The sequence below is a fragment of the Penicillium manginii genome (genome assembly GCF_028828005.1).
Source record: "Penicillium manginii strain IBT 31320 chromosome Unknown utg000005l:1.0-5665137.0:1.0-5668048.0, whole genome shotgun sequence".
Lineage (NCBI taxonomy): Eukaryota > Fungi > Ascomycota > Eurotiomycetes > Eurotiales > Aspergillaceae > Penicillium > Penicillium manginii.
The window spans coordinates 2586946-2605382 of record NW_026643106.1 but is presented as its reverse complement, the minus strand read 5'-3'; the positions used below and the strand labels follow the sequence as shown (position 1 = coordinate 2605382).

General features: G+C 48.3%; 9 protein-coding genes across 9 annotated transcripts; 6 read left to right on the top strand and 3 right to left on the bottom strand.

Annotated features, from left to right (window-relative positions):
• Window positions 1-67: 67 nt before the first annotated feature.
• Window positions 68-1452, top strand: N7533_007373 (phosphatidyl synthase; the record flags this gene model as incomplete). The annotated part of the gene is made up of 3 exons (XM_057104023.1): window positions 68-441; window positions 506-1120; window positions 1176-1452. The coding sequence occupies 3 exons, from the start codon at window positions 68-70 to the stop codon at window positions 1450-1452; spliced, it is 1266 nt and encodes a 421-aa protein (XP_056958980.1).
• Window positions 1453-2591: 1139 nt separating this feature from the next.
• N7533_007372 (uncharacterized protein) lies at window positions 2592-3215 on the top strand (the record flags this gene model as incomplete). Its single annotated transcript, XM_057104022.1, has 1 exon — window positions 2592-3215. One exon carries the CDS (start codon window positions 2592-2594, stop codon window positions 3213-3215), a length of 624 nt encoding a protein of 207 aa, XP_056958979.1.
• A 195-nt stretch (window positions 3216-3410) lies between these two features.
• Window positions 3411-4858, bottom strand: N7533_007371 (lipase ROG1 family protein; the record flags this gene model as incomplete). The annotated part of the gene is made up of 2 exons (XM_057104021.1): window positions 3411-4719; window positions 4809-4858. The coding sequence occupies 2 exons, from the start codon at window positions 4856-4858 to the stop codon at window positions 3411-3413; spliced, it is 1359 nt and encodes a 452-aa protein (XP_056958978.1).
• A 446-nt stretch (window positions 4859-5304) lies between these two features.
• Window positions 5305-7647, bottom strand: N7533_007370 (ankyrin repeat-containing domain protein; the record flags this gene model as incomplete). Its single annotated transcript, XM_057104020.1, has 1 exon — window positions 5305-7647. One exon carries the CDS (start codon window positions 7645-7647, stop codon window positions 5305-5307), a length of 2343 nt encoding a protein of 780 aa, XP_056958977.1.
• Window positions 7648-8913: 1266 nt separating this feature from the next.
• Window positions 8914-9537, top strand: N7533_007369 (uncharacterized protein; the record flags this gene model as incomplete). The annotated part of the gene is made up of 1 exon (XM_057104019.1): window positions 8914-9537. One exon carries the CDS (start codon window positions 8914-8916, stop codon window positions 9535-9537), a length of 624 nt encoding a protein of 207 aa, XP_056958976.1.
• Window positions 9538-10838: 1301 nt separating this feature from the next.
• N7533_007368 (uncharacterized protein) lies at window positions 10839-11957 on the top strand (the record flags this gene model as incomplete). The annotated part of the gene is made up of 1 exon (XM_057104018.1): window positions 10839-11957. One exon carries the CDS (start codon window positions 10839-10841, stop codon window positions 11955-11957), a length of 1119 nt encoding a protein of 372 aa, XP_056958975.1.
• A 943-nt stretch (window positions 11958-12900) lies between these two features.
• Window positions 12901-14892, top strand: rex3 (putative RNA exonuclease Rex3; the record flags this gene model as incomplete). The annotated part of the gene is made up of 1 exon (XM_057104017.1): window positions 12901-14892. The coding sequence occupies one exon, from the start codon at window positions 12901-12903 to the stop codon at window positions 14890-14892; it is 1992 nt and encodes a 663-aa protein (XP_056958974.1).
• Window positions 14893-15473: 581 nt separating this feature from the next.
• Window positions 15474-16296, bottom strand: N7533_007366 (60S ribosomal protein eL22). The gene is made up of 4 exons (XM_057104016.1): window positions 16206-16296; window positions 15963-15998; window positions 15696-15892; window positions 15474-15622 (listed from the first exon to the last, which is right to left on the bottom strand). The coding sequence occupies exons 1-4, from the start codon at window positions 16218-16220 to the stop codon at window positions 15496-15498; spliced, it is 375 nt and encodes a 124-aa protein (XP_056958973.1). The 5' UTR covers window positions 16221-16296; the 3' UTR covers window positions 15474-15495.
• A 965-nt stretch (window positions 16297-17261) lies between these two features.
• On the top strand, window positions 17262-17868 carry N7533_007365 (DIM1 family thioredoxin-like protein; the record flags this gene model as incomplete). Its single annotated transcript, XM_057104015.1, has 4 exons — window positions 17262-17376; window positions 17432-17479; window positions 17545-17787; window positions 17843-17868. The coding sequence occupies 4 exons, from the start codon at window positions 17262-17264 to the stop codon at window positions 17866-17868; spliced, it is 432 nt and encodes a 143-aa protein (XP_056958972.1).
• Between the last annotated feature and the right edge of the window lie 569 nt (window positions 17869-18437).

The window sequence follows — 18437 nt, the reverse complement described above, 5'->3', positions numbered from 1 at the left end:
TGATCGTCGGTGCCCCTGACCCGATTTGATCGACCCACTTATTCCCTGTTTTCTTCGCTCTTTCAACATGTCCACGGCCGATGCATTCGAGTCCCAGAGGCTCCGCCGAGATTCAAACCTAGACGCCGATCGGGCCGACCTTTATGGGGGTTCCAACGTCATAGCTCCTCCGAAACACTTAATAGACCCCAGTCGCAGCTCTAAATTTCATTCCAACAACACAATGGTGACCGATCCCGTTAGCTCTGATACCACTTCTTCATATGAGGGAGACTCTTCCCAAGTGACCACGCCCTTGTCAACACCGTCACCGGTCACAAGCAGCGACTTTGCGTTCGCATTCGATATTGATGGCGTCCTGGTTCGGGGTGGCAAGCCCATCCCGGAGGCTGTCCAGGCCATGAAGTATATCAATGGCGAGAATCCTTACGGGGTGAAAGTGTGAGTCTATTAGCTTCCCCATCTTGAATTCAGTATCGATGATACTAATATATAATCGAACCAGACCATACGTTTTCCTTACAAACGGCGGCGGCAAGTCTGAGGCAGAACGATGTGCGGATCTCAGTCGCCAACTCGAATTAGAGATCTCCCCTGGTCAATTCATTTGCGGCCACACGCCCATGCGCGAAATGGCGGAGCAGTACAACACTGTTCTAGTCGTTGGTGGCGAGGGCGAAAAGTGTCGCGGCGTTGCCGAAGGCTATGGCTTCAAGAATGTCATCACCCCCGGAGATATCATCAAAACACGACAAGACACCACACCTTGGCGCAAACTTACCGACGAAGAGCATGGGCATTCGCGCCTGATAGACTTGGAAAATACCCAAATCGAAGCCATCTTTGTTTTTGCCGATAGTCGTGATTGGGCTGGAGACCAACAGATAATCCTGGATATTCTCATGACCGTGGAAGGCAAGCTGGGCACCCGTTCAGAGGTCTTTAACGAAGGCCCACCATGCTTCTTTTCCCACAATGATGTGATTTGGTCCACATCCCATGAACACTCGCGCATCGGCATGGGTGCCTTGAAGACTTCTCTGGAAGCCGTGTACAACGCAATAACGGGCAAGGACTTGAATACCTTTGCTTTCGGCAAGCCCCAAATGAGTACATTCAAGTTTGCCACTCGGCTCCTTCAAGACTGGCGTCAGGACTCCCATGGCATTGACAAGCCCCCCCTCAACGGTGTACTTCATTGGAGACACCCCCGAATCAGATATCCGAGGAACCAATGAATTCAATGATAAAAGTGAGATTGATTGGTACTCGATCCTTGTCAAGACCGGCGTCTGGCAGGACAAGACCATTCCTCGCTACCCACCTCGCAAAATCTGCGACAATGTTTATGATGCCATCAAATTTGCGATCGACCGCGAGCAGCAAAAGTCGATAAACAGTGGTACTGCAATTCAGAATATTCAAAAGAAGAAAGCGGAACCTATAAACTAAGCTCTTTCTCGTCTCTTTGATGTTCTTTCTTTCAATTGAGTTAACTTGATCAAATATGCTTGGTCATATGTTTGATGTCTATTCCGCGATCTGACTTTGAATGATTCCCATACAACGACCAAATTATACACATCCTATTTCTGTTTCTTCGTTGTGGCCCGGGGCAGCCTTCCACTTAGCGGTGGACTTCTCAGATCACGTCGTCGAAGCAATTTACCTTTACCAGATGATGAAATGAAATGAAATGAAATATATAAACCACCTGTTCTTCCATGGCTGCTCTGACTCAAAGTTCCATACATATCAAAACTAGATCAAGAAGGATACCACGTATCATACGATAGCATTAAGAAATCAACAACCGATTTCTGCTCAATATTAATCAGATCCCACGGGGAAGTGCCTAAATTATCTCGAATCTCCGAGCTTTCTATCTAATAGCGAACTAGCAAACGTAATGACGTAAATGTCATTGCGAAAAATATAATATTTTAGCCCTTCAGGTGTCAGATTAATCAAACACATGAAAAATAAACCCATCTGGGTTAATACCCTTTCTCGCCCCTTGTCCTGTCCCCTCGCTACTAGTACACTTACTGTTGGGTTACAGGATATATGCGAGGGTCAAATCCGGGGGTGGAGTTGCGGTAATCGCGGCATTTAATTTACATTTATAGGCATTTGGAAAGTAATCACGTGGCACCTACTATCAATACTTCTAGATATGTATGATGTTGTATTAGGTGTAACTTTGTAAGTCTTCGCATCAACTTGATACGGTACTGTGTAGATCTTTGAGCCTGATATTCCGGGCGGTAACTCCGCCCTTAAGATGACATCGACCCACCGCGGGGAAAATGACTCCCTGCCTTAGATTGCTAGATTTTCTTAAAGGCTGAAAACAAATATCATACAGCCATCTCAGTTCTCCTTGGTCAAAAATGGTATGTCGCCCACTATCTGGTGGAAAATTCCAACTCACAATTAGACTAGGCTCAATGCACAGAGGCAGTATACCTCCACGATGCGTCTCTGAGAACTCTGACTACTGAGGTAATATCCTGTCAATCGATTTCGTCGCTCTCGGAAAATGAACAAAGTCTAGCCAAATCTCTCCCCCGGAAGATTCGGCAATAGTCATGCGCCAGACCATCTTGTATCCGCGTGGGGGCGGACAACCCAGCGATACGGGCACTCTTGCTCTGGAGCACCACGAGCCGACGTTCACGGTGTCTCTAGTCCGAAAATCACAGGATGGACGAATCCTGCACTTCGGCAAGCCTGTCAATGCCGACGCCATCTTCGTTGAAGGCCAACGTGTTATTCAAAATGTCGACGGTGATCGCCGAGACTATCATTCTCGCCTGCATACGGGAGGCCACATCGTCGGGCTTGCGATGGAGCTTCTCTTCCCCGATATGAAAAAGATCAAGGCCAATCATGCCCCCGGAGAAGCCTGCATGGAGTATGAAGGCCTGCTATATAATGAGCACAAGCCGTTGATCCAGGCAAAGGTGGACGAGCTGGTAAAGCAGGACTTGCCCATTCTCATCTCATGGGTAGAAGATGGTTCCGATCTAGAGGGTCGCGGCAAAAACCGCGAAGGCCCAATTCGCGTCGCAAGTATTGGTGGACTTGATCAGAATCCTTGCGGGGGTACCCATGTCGACCGGACCAGCTTGGCTGGGCCTATCACTATTCGCAAAATCGGTCGGCAAAAAGGGATTAGCCGGGTCTCGTACGAAGTTCCTGAGAAGATATAGACTTGTTGCCTGATATTAAAAATGGGTAGTTATAAATTAGGTTGTATCTGATGGTATATAGATATCCATGGTAAAGACGTTCCAAGTACGCGATATGTACTTTTAGCTTCCATGAATCAATGATGTAAAATTAAAATCTCATGGTGGTTGGCACTAGCCCCGCTAATAGCTTCGATTAAGAGTTAGAATATCAGATTAGATGACGAATTCTTGATCCAGCCAATGCTTCATAACGATTTTGCCCTCGTAGAAGCCGTCTTTTGGTGAGCGAACAATAATCGCTGCGTGGGTATGTCGGTGGTTGTGAATGTAGACGGGGTATTTGGTGAATCCCACATCATTCAAATTATCGATGATAGTAAATTGTTCAGGAGTCAATGCGAGTTTTGGACGGTGTGTGGGATCAACACTGGTACGGAGAGTCTTCTTGGATGACATTGAGCCAAATGGCGACTTGCTACGTTTCCCTGACTTTGAAAGCATTTGTCCTTTGCTTTCGGCCGGATCGGACATTTCAGATTCGGTGCTTGAGAGATAAGCTGGCTCCTGTTGGGCATTGGCATGTTCAAAGACCTCTTCAAGGGCGCTTTGAGCATCACGTATGAGCAAAGGTATCTTGTACCTCCCGAAGCGTAGCCCATTGTCTCCTTCCCCGTGTAATTTGATTCTTCGCTGGCTGCGGAAGGTTTGTATCGCAGAGTTGGCAAGGAATAATGTTGAGGCGGGGCCGATCAGAACGAGAACAAGCATCCAGAAAGGCGCATCCCTCATAAATGCTTTGTGCTTGGCGCATGATGTAGTAGCTACAGAGACCGAATCACTCGATACCGAGGGTAGCAAGTAGTCATTGGGGTCGATAATGACTTGCTCATAGCCATCGACGTAGTTGATATTGATATTATCCAGATCTTGGAAAGGATCCACTTTGGATAAGGTGGTCGTGTAGAATGCGGTTGTTCGGTCGTTTAGAATGTTGCCATAGGTAGATCGGTTCTGAAACTTTTTCAAGCCTTTGATGAAAATGCTCTCTGGGTCTGCGAGGACGCTCAGGAGGGGTCGACCAGTATCACGGAAAGAGTCGACCATGAACAATTGTTGGCCAGACATGGAGACTGTGCGAGCTCCCATCACATTCCAGAACTTGCCCCACCAGCCCTTTAGCGGTGCTCTCACTCCGACATGTGGAGAGGCGAAGGTGGTGAAGTTAACAGGCTCCACTTTGTCAAGCCAACCTTGAGCTTCTAATAGTCCAATGGCATATCGTGCGACAAGACCTCCAAGGGAGTAGCCGACAACGCTAATTCTTCGAATCTTCTGGCCCTCCTTTTCCAGGGTATCTAGCGTGTCCTCAATTTCGTGCGCTAAGCGCTCGCCGCCTAGCTCGATGCCGTCGTAGGTGAAATTGCCACTGTTTTCTTTGGCACAAAGGATATGCAACTTTTCGCCATGTCGTTCTCCGAGTGCGTTGGCTACTTGATCCAGGTGAGATGGGTTGCCCCACAGTCTGTCCCCCCGAAGTGATCAGTTTGGTTCACTGCTTACGCGCGATGACGGCGCGACGTCATTGGCGACGGTTGGGAATTAGAAGCTTACCCATGGACCAGAACACACAAATGGTCAGCTTTCGAAGAGGTGTCACTCATTTTTGCGTCAATCAAGTCAGATGTCTAACAGATGGGAAATGGAAAGGTAGGAATAGGGCGGGGGGCGAAGTAGTTAAAGACTTCGTGTTCCGGAGTTAAGAAATGGGCTTTGTTGCATCTCATCGCCGATTAAGCCCGTCGGACCTGATAAGAACGGGTCCCGATGGTCCCGACTCCGTGCCTCAGCCCCACTGCTTACTCAGCCTGCTCAGCCCCAGCCCCAGCCTTACTGCTTACTTAACGCTGTAATTGACTCCACTGCCGCCAACATCGGCTTTTAACACATTGGAGGCAACCCTAATAAAACTACTCCTTATTCGTTCTCCATCAGTTGTCGCTTAATATGAATATTCCATCATTCAAGTGGGAATATGCCCTTTCTAGATATTTAGATATAGACACACAACCCCTCCTCCTCTCTGCGCTCAATCCAATTTTGCACTTCCTCAGCCCTCCCTCGCACCGTTCTCCAGTAGCAGGTCTATAATCGCCCGCTTTTTCCATTTTTTAGCCCGCGACAGCGGTGCTCGGTGGTTTTTATCCTTGAAATTTGGGTCCGCACGGTGTTTGAGAAGACACTGAACAATCGTCGCGTCGTCCATTTCCACAGCCCGCAACAGAGGAGTTCTCCACCTAGGCGATCCTTTCAAGCAGTATCTTTGAATCCATTCTTCCACTAACATCTCAACATCTGCGAATGTCGCTTCAAATTCTCTTCTTCTCAACAATGTATCTCCCAATGTCGTCATTGCAATCTTCGCAAATGTTTTATATGAAGATCCTATCATTTTCAATGTCGATAAAGGTTGTCGCAAAGTTTCTCGTAGCAGCGTTCGCGTTAATCTCACTCCGTCATTCCATGACACATCTGATCTTAATGCCTCTGTGATCGCTGTCAACGCTGTCCATCTATAGATTTTGTAATGATAATCTGCCTTTGCACCCTCTTGGAGCAGTATGTCTACTACTGCCGTTTGTCTCCGTTCGATAGCCCAACAAAGCGGAGTCAGGCCACGAGAGTCTCTCGTGTCGATACCAAGGCTATATTGGCCTGCTCTTGTTAAAATGGCCTGCAATGCTCCTGCCATTTCATATATCGACAGAACGTGGACCAGAGTGGCCCCTTCTGGAGGACGTTCGGGGCTATCTGCGATATGCAATATCCTGTAGATATCCACCCATCGCTTGACAAAATCATTCGAGCGCCACGTGAATGATTCTGTGAGATCCTCTGCATAGATTCTTTTCCTATGGACCAACCACGACGTCGTGGCGTAATCTAGGAGCGGAAACCTGGCATTCATATCGTAACGATTCAAACCTTGTAACTGACCGAACTCCTCCATCCCCAAGTAGCGGATGCAGATCCTAGAAAGCCGGTCGTGTACGATTTCGGCCACCAATTCGCGTTTGGCAGTCCTACCCGGAGCTAAGAGACCCTTTTCGACGAAGAAGTCCTTGACGGACTGGTGGGTGAACTGGACAACATTCGTATCCAGTGTGATTTCCGTAAGGCCCCAGGTCAGCTGCTTAACTTTCCAATCCATCCATGTATCTTTGGACTCGTAACTCCCTGCGTTCTGGCACTCCTGTAAAGAATTGTGTGCGCAATCAGCCTCGACGAGCATAGCCCATCGCAGCTCGGTCAACGACAAGGGCCGTATGGCAAAGCAGATCCATTGGATGAGTTTGAGGGAGTCTTGGTTCATGCTCCGAGTGAGTTCGCCGTATAGGTCATAAAGCTCTTGGGGGACTGAAAGGACCTCAGACTTAATATCCTCTGGTCCGACACCTTTTTCCACAAGTTCCAGGACTTTCTTCACCACAAGGACCGCCCACAAGAAAACGCCGTTGGCGCGACTTGTGACCAAATCCGGAATCGTGGAGTCCCATCGCTCGCGAAACCAATGGAGCTCTTTTTGCACGAAAGTGGATATGTCCGTGCTATTTTCGTGCTCCATGTGTATCTCAGAAACGTCAATAAGGTCCAGATTCGGGTAGTGACGACAAGTGAAGCAGATCCGAAGCCGTTTCGGATAGTCACGGACATTCCAGTTCAAGGACTTAAATCTCTTTGCTAGCTCGACTGCGTTATCTTCACCACATTCGTCTAAGGCGTCGACGAACAACCAGACTGGGCAAGTCTTCAAGGCTTCCGAAAGCGATGATTCGAATAATTCCTGCAGCTCCTCTTGAACCCACTGCCACTCTTCGCCGTACTTATCAGCAGCTGCGGTTTTTTTATTGAAAGTAGCTTCGAATCCATCCAGTGCCTTAGGAAGCTTCTCATTCAACTGGCAAAGGAGGGATCGGAAGAGACCTGAAGGTGTCTTTTGGAGTTCAGTGCCACGACCGTGAAAGAAGAACGAGAGAACGAGCGGTTCATCTCCAGACCTCGGTAACCCCTCGGTACGGCTGCGAGCATAGCGTATCAAAGTTGACTTCCCAGAGCCAGGCTTCCCTTTGATACAGAGCGGATTTCGATTATTAGAGGCCCAGCTACCGTACGCCTTATGTCGAAGTAACCACTCGCACGTTCCCGCTGCAGCGGTTTGAATTTGGGTGGACCGGCTGTCCATTTCCGGGAAAACCAGTGATTCCAAACAATCTGGCGAAAGACCTGACTTTTCCAGTCCAGGATAGTAATGTTGTGTAACTGAACCAAAATATGCTGTACCCGATCCCATATTTTGATTGTGATTTTGACCGTAAGTATTCCCCATGACATTGTCATCGGAGCTAGAATGGATCTGACGGACAGATTCCTCATTCGTTAGCGAAGGCTCCATGTTGATCAGCTCCTGAATGGACTTGGTTGCAAATCCTGCCCAGGTGGGCTCCGGTTGCTACTTGGACTATGCGGTGTAAATTGGAGAGGTGAGGCGCTCGAAGTTGTTGATTTGCCACTAGCAGGCCGGTGCCTTAGTCTTACTTGGCAGGTAGAATGAAAGGGTACGGCATGCCCTCAAACAGCACATATAGTATAAGAAGGGGGAGGAACTATGGGGAGGCAGGGTATAGGGGAAGGTGAGGCTGAGAAGTTGTCCACTGACAGTCACCTCAACACAGGTCATAACCCAAGTCAATTTGCGCCATCTCGTTTGTGATACGGAATACTTGGGGGCCACTTGAATGGCTTGACACGTGTGGGCCACCCAAGTTTGGGGGCCATCATGAAATGATTCGACTTGCTGCCTCCTGGCAGCCGATGTGGAACTGCGGGATTTCCGCATCAGCAGGGTTTATTCAAATACATATGTAGTAAGGGGTTACGAGGAAGTCACCTATCATGTACGCCCAAATAAGCTCCTTAGTCCCTACCTACCGCCTGACAAAATCGAGGAACGAAGTCCTTAGCCGGGGCTGTTACTTTTCTCAAATTAAAGATAAGATGCCAGGGCCGAAATTCTGTCATCTGTGTTACAACGGCCAGGGACTACTATTACGTGTGAAAACACTACGTATAGGCGGTGGCTAGGCGTGTTGAACCTCCTGATTCAATATTCTGGTCTTTTTGGACGAGTGGCTTAGCCTTGCCTTGCCCCACTCGGTCCATAACACCGTGACATGCCTGGGGCCGAAACTGCAGGCAAAGTCTCCAATCACAGCGAGGACGACGTGGAGACATGCAGCGGATTGGAGACAGGCAGTGGCTTAGTGACTGCCTCGCCAGTGTCGGATGTTCCCTGATCGCTATTGGGTGCAAGATGAGACCTGTGAGAGAAGATGAGTCGGGGCGGTTCGATGATCATCCTTCTACCTGGCAGAGAACGCCCAGCTTATCATGCGCAGAGCTGGGAATGTGTAGTGTGAAACAACGACTTATAAGATCCTCTCGATTCCACGTTGATCTTCCCTTACCCACAGCCTTGTCTTTGTACGTCTGTCAGTACATGCTGTATCCTCTTCGGACATTGTTCCTAGCACCGCGGCTTCTTCCTTCCCTACCAGGTAAGGCATAAACACCAGTACTTCAGAGACTACTAGTCAGCTCCTAACACTTCCCGCAGATTCTATTTACGATAATCAGAATCCAAATCAATTTCACATGACCAATGTCGGGCATTGAGGTTGTGGGCCTCATCTCTGCCGTCGTAGGGATCCTAACGGCCATTAACGATGTGTACGACGGCCTCAAGGATGCTGCAAATCTACCGGAGGCAATTCGCAAGGTGGCAGAAAGGCTCCCACTAGTTCGGAGCATACTCGAGTCTGTTGAAAAACACATTGCGAGTCATCCCGACGAACAGGCCTGCCAGGCCATGGAGACGGTTGTGAAGAAGTGCAAGATCAACGCAGAACGTTTACAGGAAATATTCAACGCCGTTGCTCCCTCGGAGCCTCCATCTAAGCGCGACCGCTATCGTGCGATCGTGCGGGGTTGGGGTAAAGGACAGATGGTGGAAGTCTTGGCCAAGGAGATGTTGGATGACGTGCGACTCCTAGCAGAGAAGCACGCGGTTGGAGCAGCAAGTGAAACCCAGATTGAGCAACTCCAGAAAGCTATCGAGGAAATCTCCAAGCTAAGCCCTTCTCTGCCGAACGAGGGCTCTGTCACTCAGAGCCACTCAGGCTCAGGTGACAACATTACGGGGAATAAGTATGGGGGTAATCACAATGTGAGTCAAGGCTCTGGAACTGTATACTTTGGCAATGTTTCACAACATGGTGTGAAGTAGTCACTAGAAGATCAGGTTGTTGCAAAGTACCTTTTTTATATCTGCCATATACTCCACCCGGGATTTCTTCTGTTGATGCCTTGCTGCCTGTTAAATTGGGTGACACTATTGATTCTTAGCAATTCCTTGGATCCCCCGTTTACAGTGGCAACACTATGTACATACATACACTCCATATAATCTGAGACCTCCTGTTGACAACCTTTAGTCCCCGCCTCCTATGCTGGATTAGTAGATACCTTAAGTAGTATAGCTTGGTCTATCACTTCCAGTTTTCAGTAGTACTAGTGCCTAACCAATCTATTATCTTAAGAAGGCGACAGGGGATCTCAGAAGTTAGCTGTGCCACTGGAAATGGAAAACTACCCCTCAGTAGTAGATCAGGCACTAGGGCTGAAACCAGTGGTTTAAGATACACAGTCACCTAAGATGAAAGGCTTCTCATCCACGCGGCAGGAGCGCGACGTTTTCCACCTGTCAGTTTTTATGCGAGATGGACTGTTCGTGACCAGAGCGCCAATCGAGAGGATGTGAATCAAAGATGCGGGGCGGGTCGCGGGCTGCCGCAGCCTTGCCGCAGCCTCCTACTAGTAGGTACGGGGCTTGGTCAGGCTGAAGTACGAGTAGCTCTGTCTGATATAAGACCTTGTGCTGTCCCATCTGGCGCCGGGCCATTCTCAGGATTACTACCTATCTTCGTCTCAACCTCACGTCCTGCCTGCCACCACCTGGGCACTGGCACTGCCATACCATTTTCTTTATATTTATTGTCACAATGCGGACCTTTGAGAGCAAATGTACACTCCCTCCAGAGAGTGCTACGAGCACTTTTGTTTCTTCCCCCAATACTCGTGGGACCTTAGACATTCTCTGGTCTTGCCTCAGTGTGCTTTTCCTCTGCACTTGGTCTGTCCTTCATCTCAATGTGCCGACCCAGTATACTCCAATCACCAAAGGCCAAAAATATGGATTGAAGTTATCAATGGTCGTGAGAAAGTTCAAATGGATGATTATCAACCTTCTAGCACCCGAAATTATGCTAGGGCAAGCTTGGAGCACTCGACGCTCAGTAGCTCTCCTTAGTGGCCAGTTTAGCGAGTATCAGAGGAAAGATGGTGTGCCATGGAGCCGCTCCCACATCTACTACGTGAATATGGGGGGGATTCGCTATTCAATTTGACGAGTTGTTGAATGAGCCAGAATTTCCTCTGCAAAATGTGGAGCCCTATAAGTCGAATCTCGCGTCTAGCTGTATTCCAATACCACCCACTAGGTGGTATTGTGAGACTCCGAGCCCAAAAATGACGTGGAAGACTGGTCGCGCTCCACCGGGCTATCGGCCATTGCCGTGGTCTGCACGAGTTTCCTTGGATAAGTTGGCTCAAGATGGCTATTATAGCCCAGAGCTTCTCAGTAGACCGGTGAGAAACGTGAAAAGGCCAATATTCGGATTGATCAACTGGGCACCTGACAAATACAACACTCGGGCTATGAGAATGGCAATTAGTATGGTCTCTCTAGACCATTTTGCCGATGAAAGGGAGCAAAGATGGTTTCTTCGCAACAGTGAAGATTGGTTTTATAACATCGCTTACCTCTGTGGAAATATCTGGGTGCTGGATGCAAACCAGCTTCTCCTTGCACGCAAACTTGGGATTATCGAGAAACTGCCTTCGCTATCTCAGAGCTCACTGGATGATCGGAATAAAGGTAATTTGATTGTCACAGTTCTAGCACTGGCTCAGATATTGTGGCTGGTCATCCAGCTGTTTTTACGTTGGACTCAAAATTTCCCCACAAGTCAACTTGAGATAATCACTCTTGCCTTTGCAATCTGCTCGGTCATCACATATATTCTGCTGGTTGATAAACCAAAGGATGTTCAGACATCATGCACTATGACAGCCACCAAACGCGCATCCGCTGAAGATTTAATACTTATTGCAAACGCTGGCCCAACAGCATTTTTGTCATATCGTGAGAAAATATGGATTCCTAGTAGCTCCATTCATCGAGACTCCCACAATCGAGATCAGACGATGTTCCTGGGATGCATATTTGCATTGATTGTCTTTGGCGCCACCCATTGCTTTGCATGGAATTTCAAGTTTCCAACAGATATAGAGAAAACATGCTGGCATATAAGTTCGGTTATAACGGCTAGTGCTTTTTTACCGATGTGGGCTCTCCTTTACAAGATATACACACTCCACGAGTCGCAACCAGAGGCGTCCTATAACAGAAGACATAAGGTAACGCAAAGAAAGATTGGTGCATTATATTTGGGCCTAGGATTCATCGGATATGTGTTTATTTTTGCGAGGCTGTTCATATTGGTTGAGGCTTTCCGCTCTTTGGCTTTTCTTCCACCGGGTACTTTTTCGAATACTGAATCAGCTGGCATACCACATGTCGGTTAAACTTAGACTTACATTCTGACTTCAAGTTGTGAGGGATTCGGTATGTTGAGGTAGAATTGTGAATTCAATCATTCACTGGCACATGGGTTTTATAAAATGATAGAAGAGAGAACTTGAATGAAATTGGGCTTCTTTATTAATACCTAGGAAAACATCATGATCCCAACAGACAACAGATGAAAACAAAAATACTAGTAGTAAACAACTGGCCCAGATGATCCAATCAAAGCAGAGTCATTGGAAAGAAACTTGAATAATATACCTAGTACTAGTAGTTATCATATCTCGGTAGATTTGGACGGAGACAAGATAGGTAGAAAAGGGCGGAGGGAATGGCAATACATTGAACCTAATTATATTAAACTTTAATGAGTTTTAGCATAAGTAAAGCCAATCCAGTCAAATTAGGGGTAGAATGAACACAGGCCCCCTAGCTGCACTGTAACACTCAATAACTACCTAATCTTTGGTGCTGACTAAGGATCCTACTGAGCGCGCCCCACCGACCTAACACTCCCTGCCAGTGGTTTTGCTACCCAGGCCATTCCATTCATTGATGACGGCTCGGGATTTCTGCAGCCAGCCAAAATTTTCATTCTAAAAGACATCTCGTCAACCTTCCATTGCGGCATTGCCCATCACATCCCCGCTCATCGCATCCGAAGTCGGCGGGCACAGTGTTTATCTGATTGTTCGCGGGGCCAGACCCTACCTTAAGGTACCCTACAGGCCGTGATAATGCTGCTTGCGATCTAAACCAAATCACCACGCAAGCTTCGGGGCGCCTGTTTTCCCTCGCAGTGGGGTTTATTGGACATATGCAACATCATACACTACATCAAGGATGAAAGATAGTGCTTCCTAACTCTTGAGTTCAACCGACCTCCTTCTCAAGAAGGCCTTCTTGACCTGAAAGTCATCATTCTGATTAGCGGCATTCAACATGTTTCAACCACTTGGTCTATTTGCCGAAATCCCTTGTCCTCAGAAGCAAGAATGTGCTCTCTTCACATGCATGTTCAACCACGATGAGCGCACCTTGGCGACAACCAGCAAGCCCTCTAACACCGCCGCCATCCTCAGCGATGAAAGTGGGCATGTCTCTAAGAAACAAAGGTTAGGCGAGGCCAATTCAGTTCAGGGGCCGCCCTCTACTTCTCTCGGAAACCAGCCATCTGCGAAACTACCATCGAAAGCCACCCTGCAGACAATGGGTTCAAAAACTCCATCCCAAGTTACTCGCGGTGACGGCATTAAGCTGCCATCAGCCTCTCGGGACGTTTCGCCTCCACCTCGAGCTATGTCAGAATATAGGCCCGCCAGGCATGAAGCTTCTGTTAGCAGCCCCACGGCCGCCTCTCCGGGGAACACGTCAACGAAGCTCCCTCCTCGAAAGGTGCCGAAGGAAAGGTTGAATCCTCGTATGCTCACCAAAGCCCCAGCTACCCATGCCGTTCGGTCTGCCATCCTGAACAAGCTTCACGGTGCCATGTCAAAGCTCAATACGAATTTAATCAATTCCAAAGATGATTCAAACAAGTGCTTTGTTCTCAATCAAGATGAACTTGTGACTATGGCCTTGGATGAAGAGGAAAAAGTGGCACGCGATCATTACAGTGTTTATTCCAATATTATCAAACTCCGCATTGTCAAATTGACAAAAATGAAATTGGAAGAGTGGACCGATGAAGTGAAGACCCATCTAAACACCCGCTATTACAAGATCAAGCCCGCTCAGCCTACCCAGGCCGCCCCAACCTCAGCCTCCATTGACACCGGCCTCTCCGTCAAGGAGGAAATAGCCATCGCTACTCATCTCATCACGCCGCTGAACGGTCTCGAAGAATATGGCTATGTCACAAAGGTACCCCCAGAAGCAGCCATAGAAACGGCCAAGCAAGGTGTATCTGATTCGAAAGGCTGGGAGAAATGTGAACGATGCGGTGGGCGATTCCAGGTTTTCCCCGGTCGTCGCGAAGATGGGGCACTGGCGTCTGGGGGTCAGTGTACTTATCACCCAAGCCGGCCATTCCATCCTCCTCGCAAGAGGACCGACAACGTCACCGGTTCCTCGGAGACATACTTCCCCTGCTGCAGCGAGACCGTGGGTACCTCATCCGGATGCACCAAGGCCAACACCCACGTTTTCAAAGTATCAGAGACCAAACGACTGGCATCGGTACTTCAATTCAAGGCTACCCCCGCTCAGCCTGAGAAGGGACGAATGGATCCGGTTTCTTTCGACTGTGAAATGGGATATACGACCCTAGGCCTAGAGCTCATTCGCCTCACCGCTGTCAGCTGGCCAGAAGGTCGAGAGCTAGTTGATGTCCTTGTCAAGCCCATGGGCGAGGTGTTGGATCTGAACTCGCGTTTCTCGGGCGTTTTCCCTGAGCATTATGCCTCCGCTGTACCCTACGGTACCCCGATACCTAACGCAGCTTCATCAGATAGTCAACTGGGAAAGTCCAAATCTATGCAAGTTGTCGAGTCACCCGCCGCGGCACGAGAAATTTTATTGAACCTTCTTCAACCGGATACGCCATTGATCGCGCACGCAATAGACAACGATCTCAATGCTTGCCGGATCATTCACCCCACCGTCATCGACACGGTGATCCTCTACCCTAACCCGGCCGGTGGTCTCCCTCTCCGTGTTGGTCTGAAGGCTCTTGCCCGCAGATATCTTGAGCGCGACATCCAAACTGGAGGGAACCAAGGTCATGATTCAAAAGAAGATTCCATCGCAACGGGAGATCTTGTGCGAGTCAAAGTGCGGGAATTATGGAAGCGTATCAAGGCAAAGGGATGGAAATTTGAGAATAACGAACTGATCCCACCGGCTGGCGAAGACCTCAAAAGTCTCCAAGAACACAAGATAGCGATGAGCGTTGGTCCGGGTGCTGGTTTTAAGAGAAAAAAGCCTCCTACCTGATCTGTTCCCCAACCGTCAGCACCGAGGGGTGACTTGGGCTTCTATAACCGAATACAAGAAAAAGAAGCGCGAGACATTATTTTCTAGTGCCATGCTATCGAAAAATCTATAGCACAACATATACTAATATTACTACTCGTACTACTGATAGGATGCCTTTTAAGTTTTCGAGGATTGGCATCTTCATCCGAGTATACACTACTAGTATTGCTATATTGGTAGTATGTGACAAAATGTAGATATCATTAGCATGCATACCTACCTAGGCAAGTCATAACTATTCCAACATGGAGGGTTGAGTTTAGCATTGCAAAGACTACTATGTAGTACTAGTATAAAATAACGGTGGGTCCATGGAAGCATTGCATCTGGGCAGATGTGCCAGCCTTGGAACCTGAGAATTACGTGTAGAGCAAAGGCGAAGTCAGGTTTCGTTTTGGAAATAAAGCTCTACGACATACAGCTCGGAAATCTACGTGCTCCGCTAACAATGGGAGACAATTACTAGAACGAACTAAGAAAGAAGAAACGGGTATAGAAGGTATGAACTTTTTTTAATTTCGTAGCCTCACGGGCTAGTCGTCCAAAGCCCATGGAGCGCATTTACTCCTCATCCTCCTCAGCCTCGTCGTTGACGACGTTGTAGAAGCGGAGCTCGTAAACACCCTTGGAGGTGGAGACGACGCGGAGCCAGTCACGGAGCTGCTGCTTCTTGAGGTACTTCTTGGTGCTGGAAAAGGGAATGGTGGTCAGCGGGCTGCCGGGTATAATATGGAATCGTATGCGCAGAGGGAGAAACTCACAGGTACTTCAGGTAGCGGCCGGAGAAGGGGATGTGGGCAACAACCTCAACCTTGCCATCGCCAACCTGGGAGATGACAACCTTGTCACCGAGGTTACCGACACGGCCCTCGACCTTGATGCGGTCGTGGAGGAACTTCTCGAAGGCAGAGACATCGAAGATCTTGTCGCTAGCGGGCTGGGAAGCGTTGATGATGAACTGCGGAAGTGCGGTTAGTATCTTCGCGCCGGAATGGGTTGGATTGTACATTGTGCAAGTTTTGACATACCTTGTGGGTGACCTTCTGGGCCTTGCGACCACGGGTCTATTGAATAAAAGATTGAATTAGCCTACTGCTCCATAAGGTTGGAATCCCCATGGCAGTCTCGAGGAGTCTTCCTTAGCTCGACGCAGCGACATAGATAGATCTTTCAATATCTAGTATCGGAGGTCGGAGAGCCAAGTAAAGAGACCATCGAGGCCTGCCCACGGGGGGGAACAGCAAAGCGGTTCGCAGTATATTTCAACGTACAGCAGCGGGAGCCATTGTGACTGTGAGGGGGATGGGTTGGACTTTGGTGAAAAGGGTCGCAAAGAGGTGAATATCCTGCGCCGGCGAGAGGGATGGGGAGAAGATCTCGCCGAGTGGAGCCCACTTGCGACATGAAAATTCGCCAGCGCCCGCGGAGGGTTGTGTGCGCTATTCCTGTTTTGGATAGAGTTAGGGCAAGGGCAGCAGTCAGCATGTGTCTTGCTTTGAGTCAGGTGACTTGATATCAGTTTGCGGAGGGTCCATTTTAAGATCGCTCTGATTGGCTCGCATAAACCAAGCTAGCGCAGCAGAATCCCACAACTGACCGCCCTGCCCCTTGCCCTGGGGGTATAAAGCCTTTCTCCCTCCCGCGTCATTCCTCTTCTTCTTTTTCTTTTCCAGCTCTCTTTGCCAATTGGCTTAGATCAAGTGTAGTATCTGTTCTTTTCAGTTTAATCTCTGAAAGTTTTCCAATGGAAAACAACTTTGATTATTCTCATTTTTGGATCACGCGGCTTGGCCTCTGTGCTTGCGCATGTCTCGCCGCACCGTGTCATCGGGCTTACACTATCTCCGATCGACGCGAACACCCTTTTCATCAATCTTGTCGGCTTGTCTGACTGCTTGGAGAAGACTGGGCTGTTTTATCTTCTGGTGTCTTTTATCAGTTGAAAGTAAATAGTAGTAGCAAACAAGTATTATGCGTAGGCTGTTGAGTATACCCCGCGACTGAATCCTCGTGGTTTCACTCAAGGGCTGTTTCTTCAACTTGTTACTTAGTATATACAGCAGCACACAAATCTCAAGACAAACAAACCGAGATCCATGGATGTAATCGTCACATCCTGTATGCCTTAGACCAGCCAGAGTGCTCATGGAGAGTTCTGATTTCGTAAACTGGCGCTAGTGTCGAAATGAATATGTAGTCACGTGAGCGCGCTTTATCGTGAGGTGGGACGCGCGATAAGCTCAAGCTTCTCCAACAAATTGAAGTCCCCCAATTTTCTCAGCTACGAAGCGCCTCGTGTCTGGCTCATCTTTCTAACTCCCCTCGTCATGGGCTCTATTGTTCTCCCTCACCTGCGCACTGCCTGGCACGTGGACCAGGCCATTCTTTCGGAGGAAGAGCGCCTCGTGGTGATCCGCTTTGGTCGTGACCACGACCCGGACTGTAAGACACCTCCTTTGTGTCATGATCGCAACAAGAACTAAATTTCTGTGCACAGGCATTCGCCAAGATGAACTGCTCTACAAGATTGCCGAGCGCGTCAAGAGTACTTCACCCATCCGAATTTGCCTCTCGAGGAGAAGACCGGAATGCTAATGCACATTTTAACAGACTTTGCGGTTATCTACCTGTGCGACATTGACGAAGTACCCGATTTCAGCCAGATGTACGAGCTATACGATACAATGACAATGATGTTCTTCTATCGCAATAAACATATGATGTGTGATTTCGGAACGGGAAACAATAACAAGTTGAATTGGGTGCTGGAGGACAAACAGGAACTGATCGACATCATTGAGACCATTTATAAGGGTGCGAAGAAGGGTCGGGGTCTCGTCGTCAGTCCTAAAGGTACGGTCTTCTCAACCCTCCGCGTAATGATGCTTCAGAGGCTAATCGCTTGCAGATTACTCTACAAGATACAGGTACTAGACATAGTGGTACTTGAGAGGGCCTTTCTAGGAGGGCGGTGGCACTAGATGTGCTTCTATCATGGAGTTCTTCCCTATTATGATGTTTACGATAGACACTGCTCGAAATGAGCTAGCAAGCAAATAAAAATCAATACCTGTGCTTTGCGATTGCTGCCCGACGACCTTGTGACGAAGGCTGAGGGAAATCTACAATTAGCAGCTCAAATGGGTTTGAACGACAATCCCAAAAAATACGAGAGACTGGCTCTTGCACCGGGACTTAAAAGCCTTCTCATATGGCTATTCGCCGGAATTTCAGTGTGATTTGGTCATCTCCACAGTAGATAATAGGAAAGGTTTCGAAAGCCATTCATTCTGCGTAGCACATTGTGAGGTATTTTTGAAGATGCACTTTAGTGCCTGAGGAACTAGAATTCCTGAACTATCCCTATTGTCTTTGTTAGCCATATGCCACATGGTGGTTATTTGCCTGGATTTTTGACGTAAGGCGCTCAACTTCAACACCGACTTCAACCCGCCGCAACATCTCAACGTCATTTTCTTTTCATTTCACTTTCCAACCCCAGA

Excerpts from the sequence above, each read along its gene's own strand:
- N7533_007366 (XM_057104016.1), bottom strand. Across the intron at positions 15,893-15,962 it reads CCCAGAAGGTCACCCACAAG|TTCATCATCAACGCTTCCCA; the intron begins GTATGTCAAAAC and ends GCACTTCCGCAG. Across the intron at positions 15,623-15,695 it reads GGCCGCTACCTGAAGTACCT|CACCAAGAAGTACCTCAAGA; the intron begins GTGAGTTTCTCC and ends TCCCTTTTCCAG.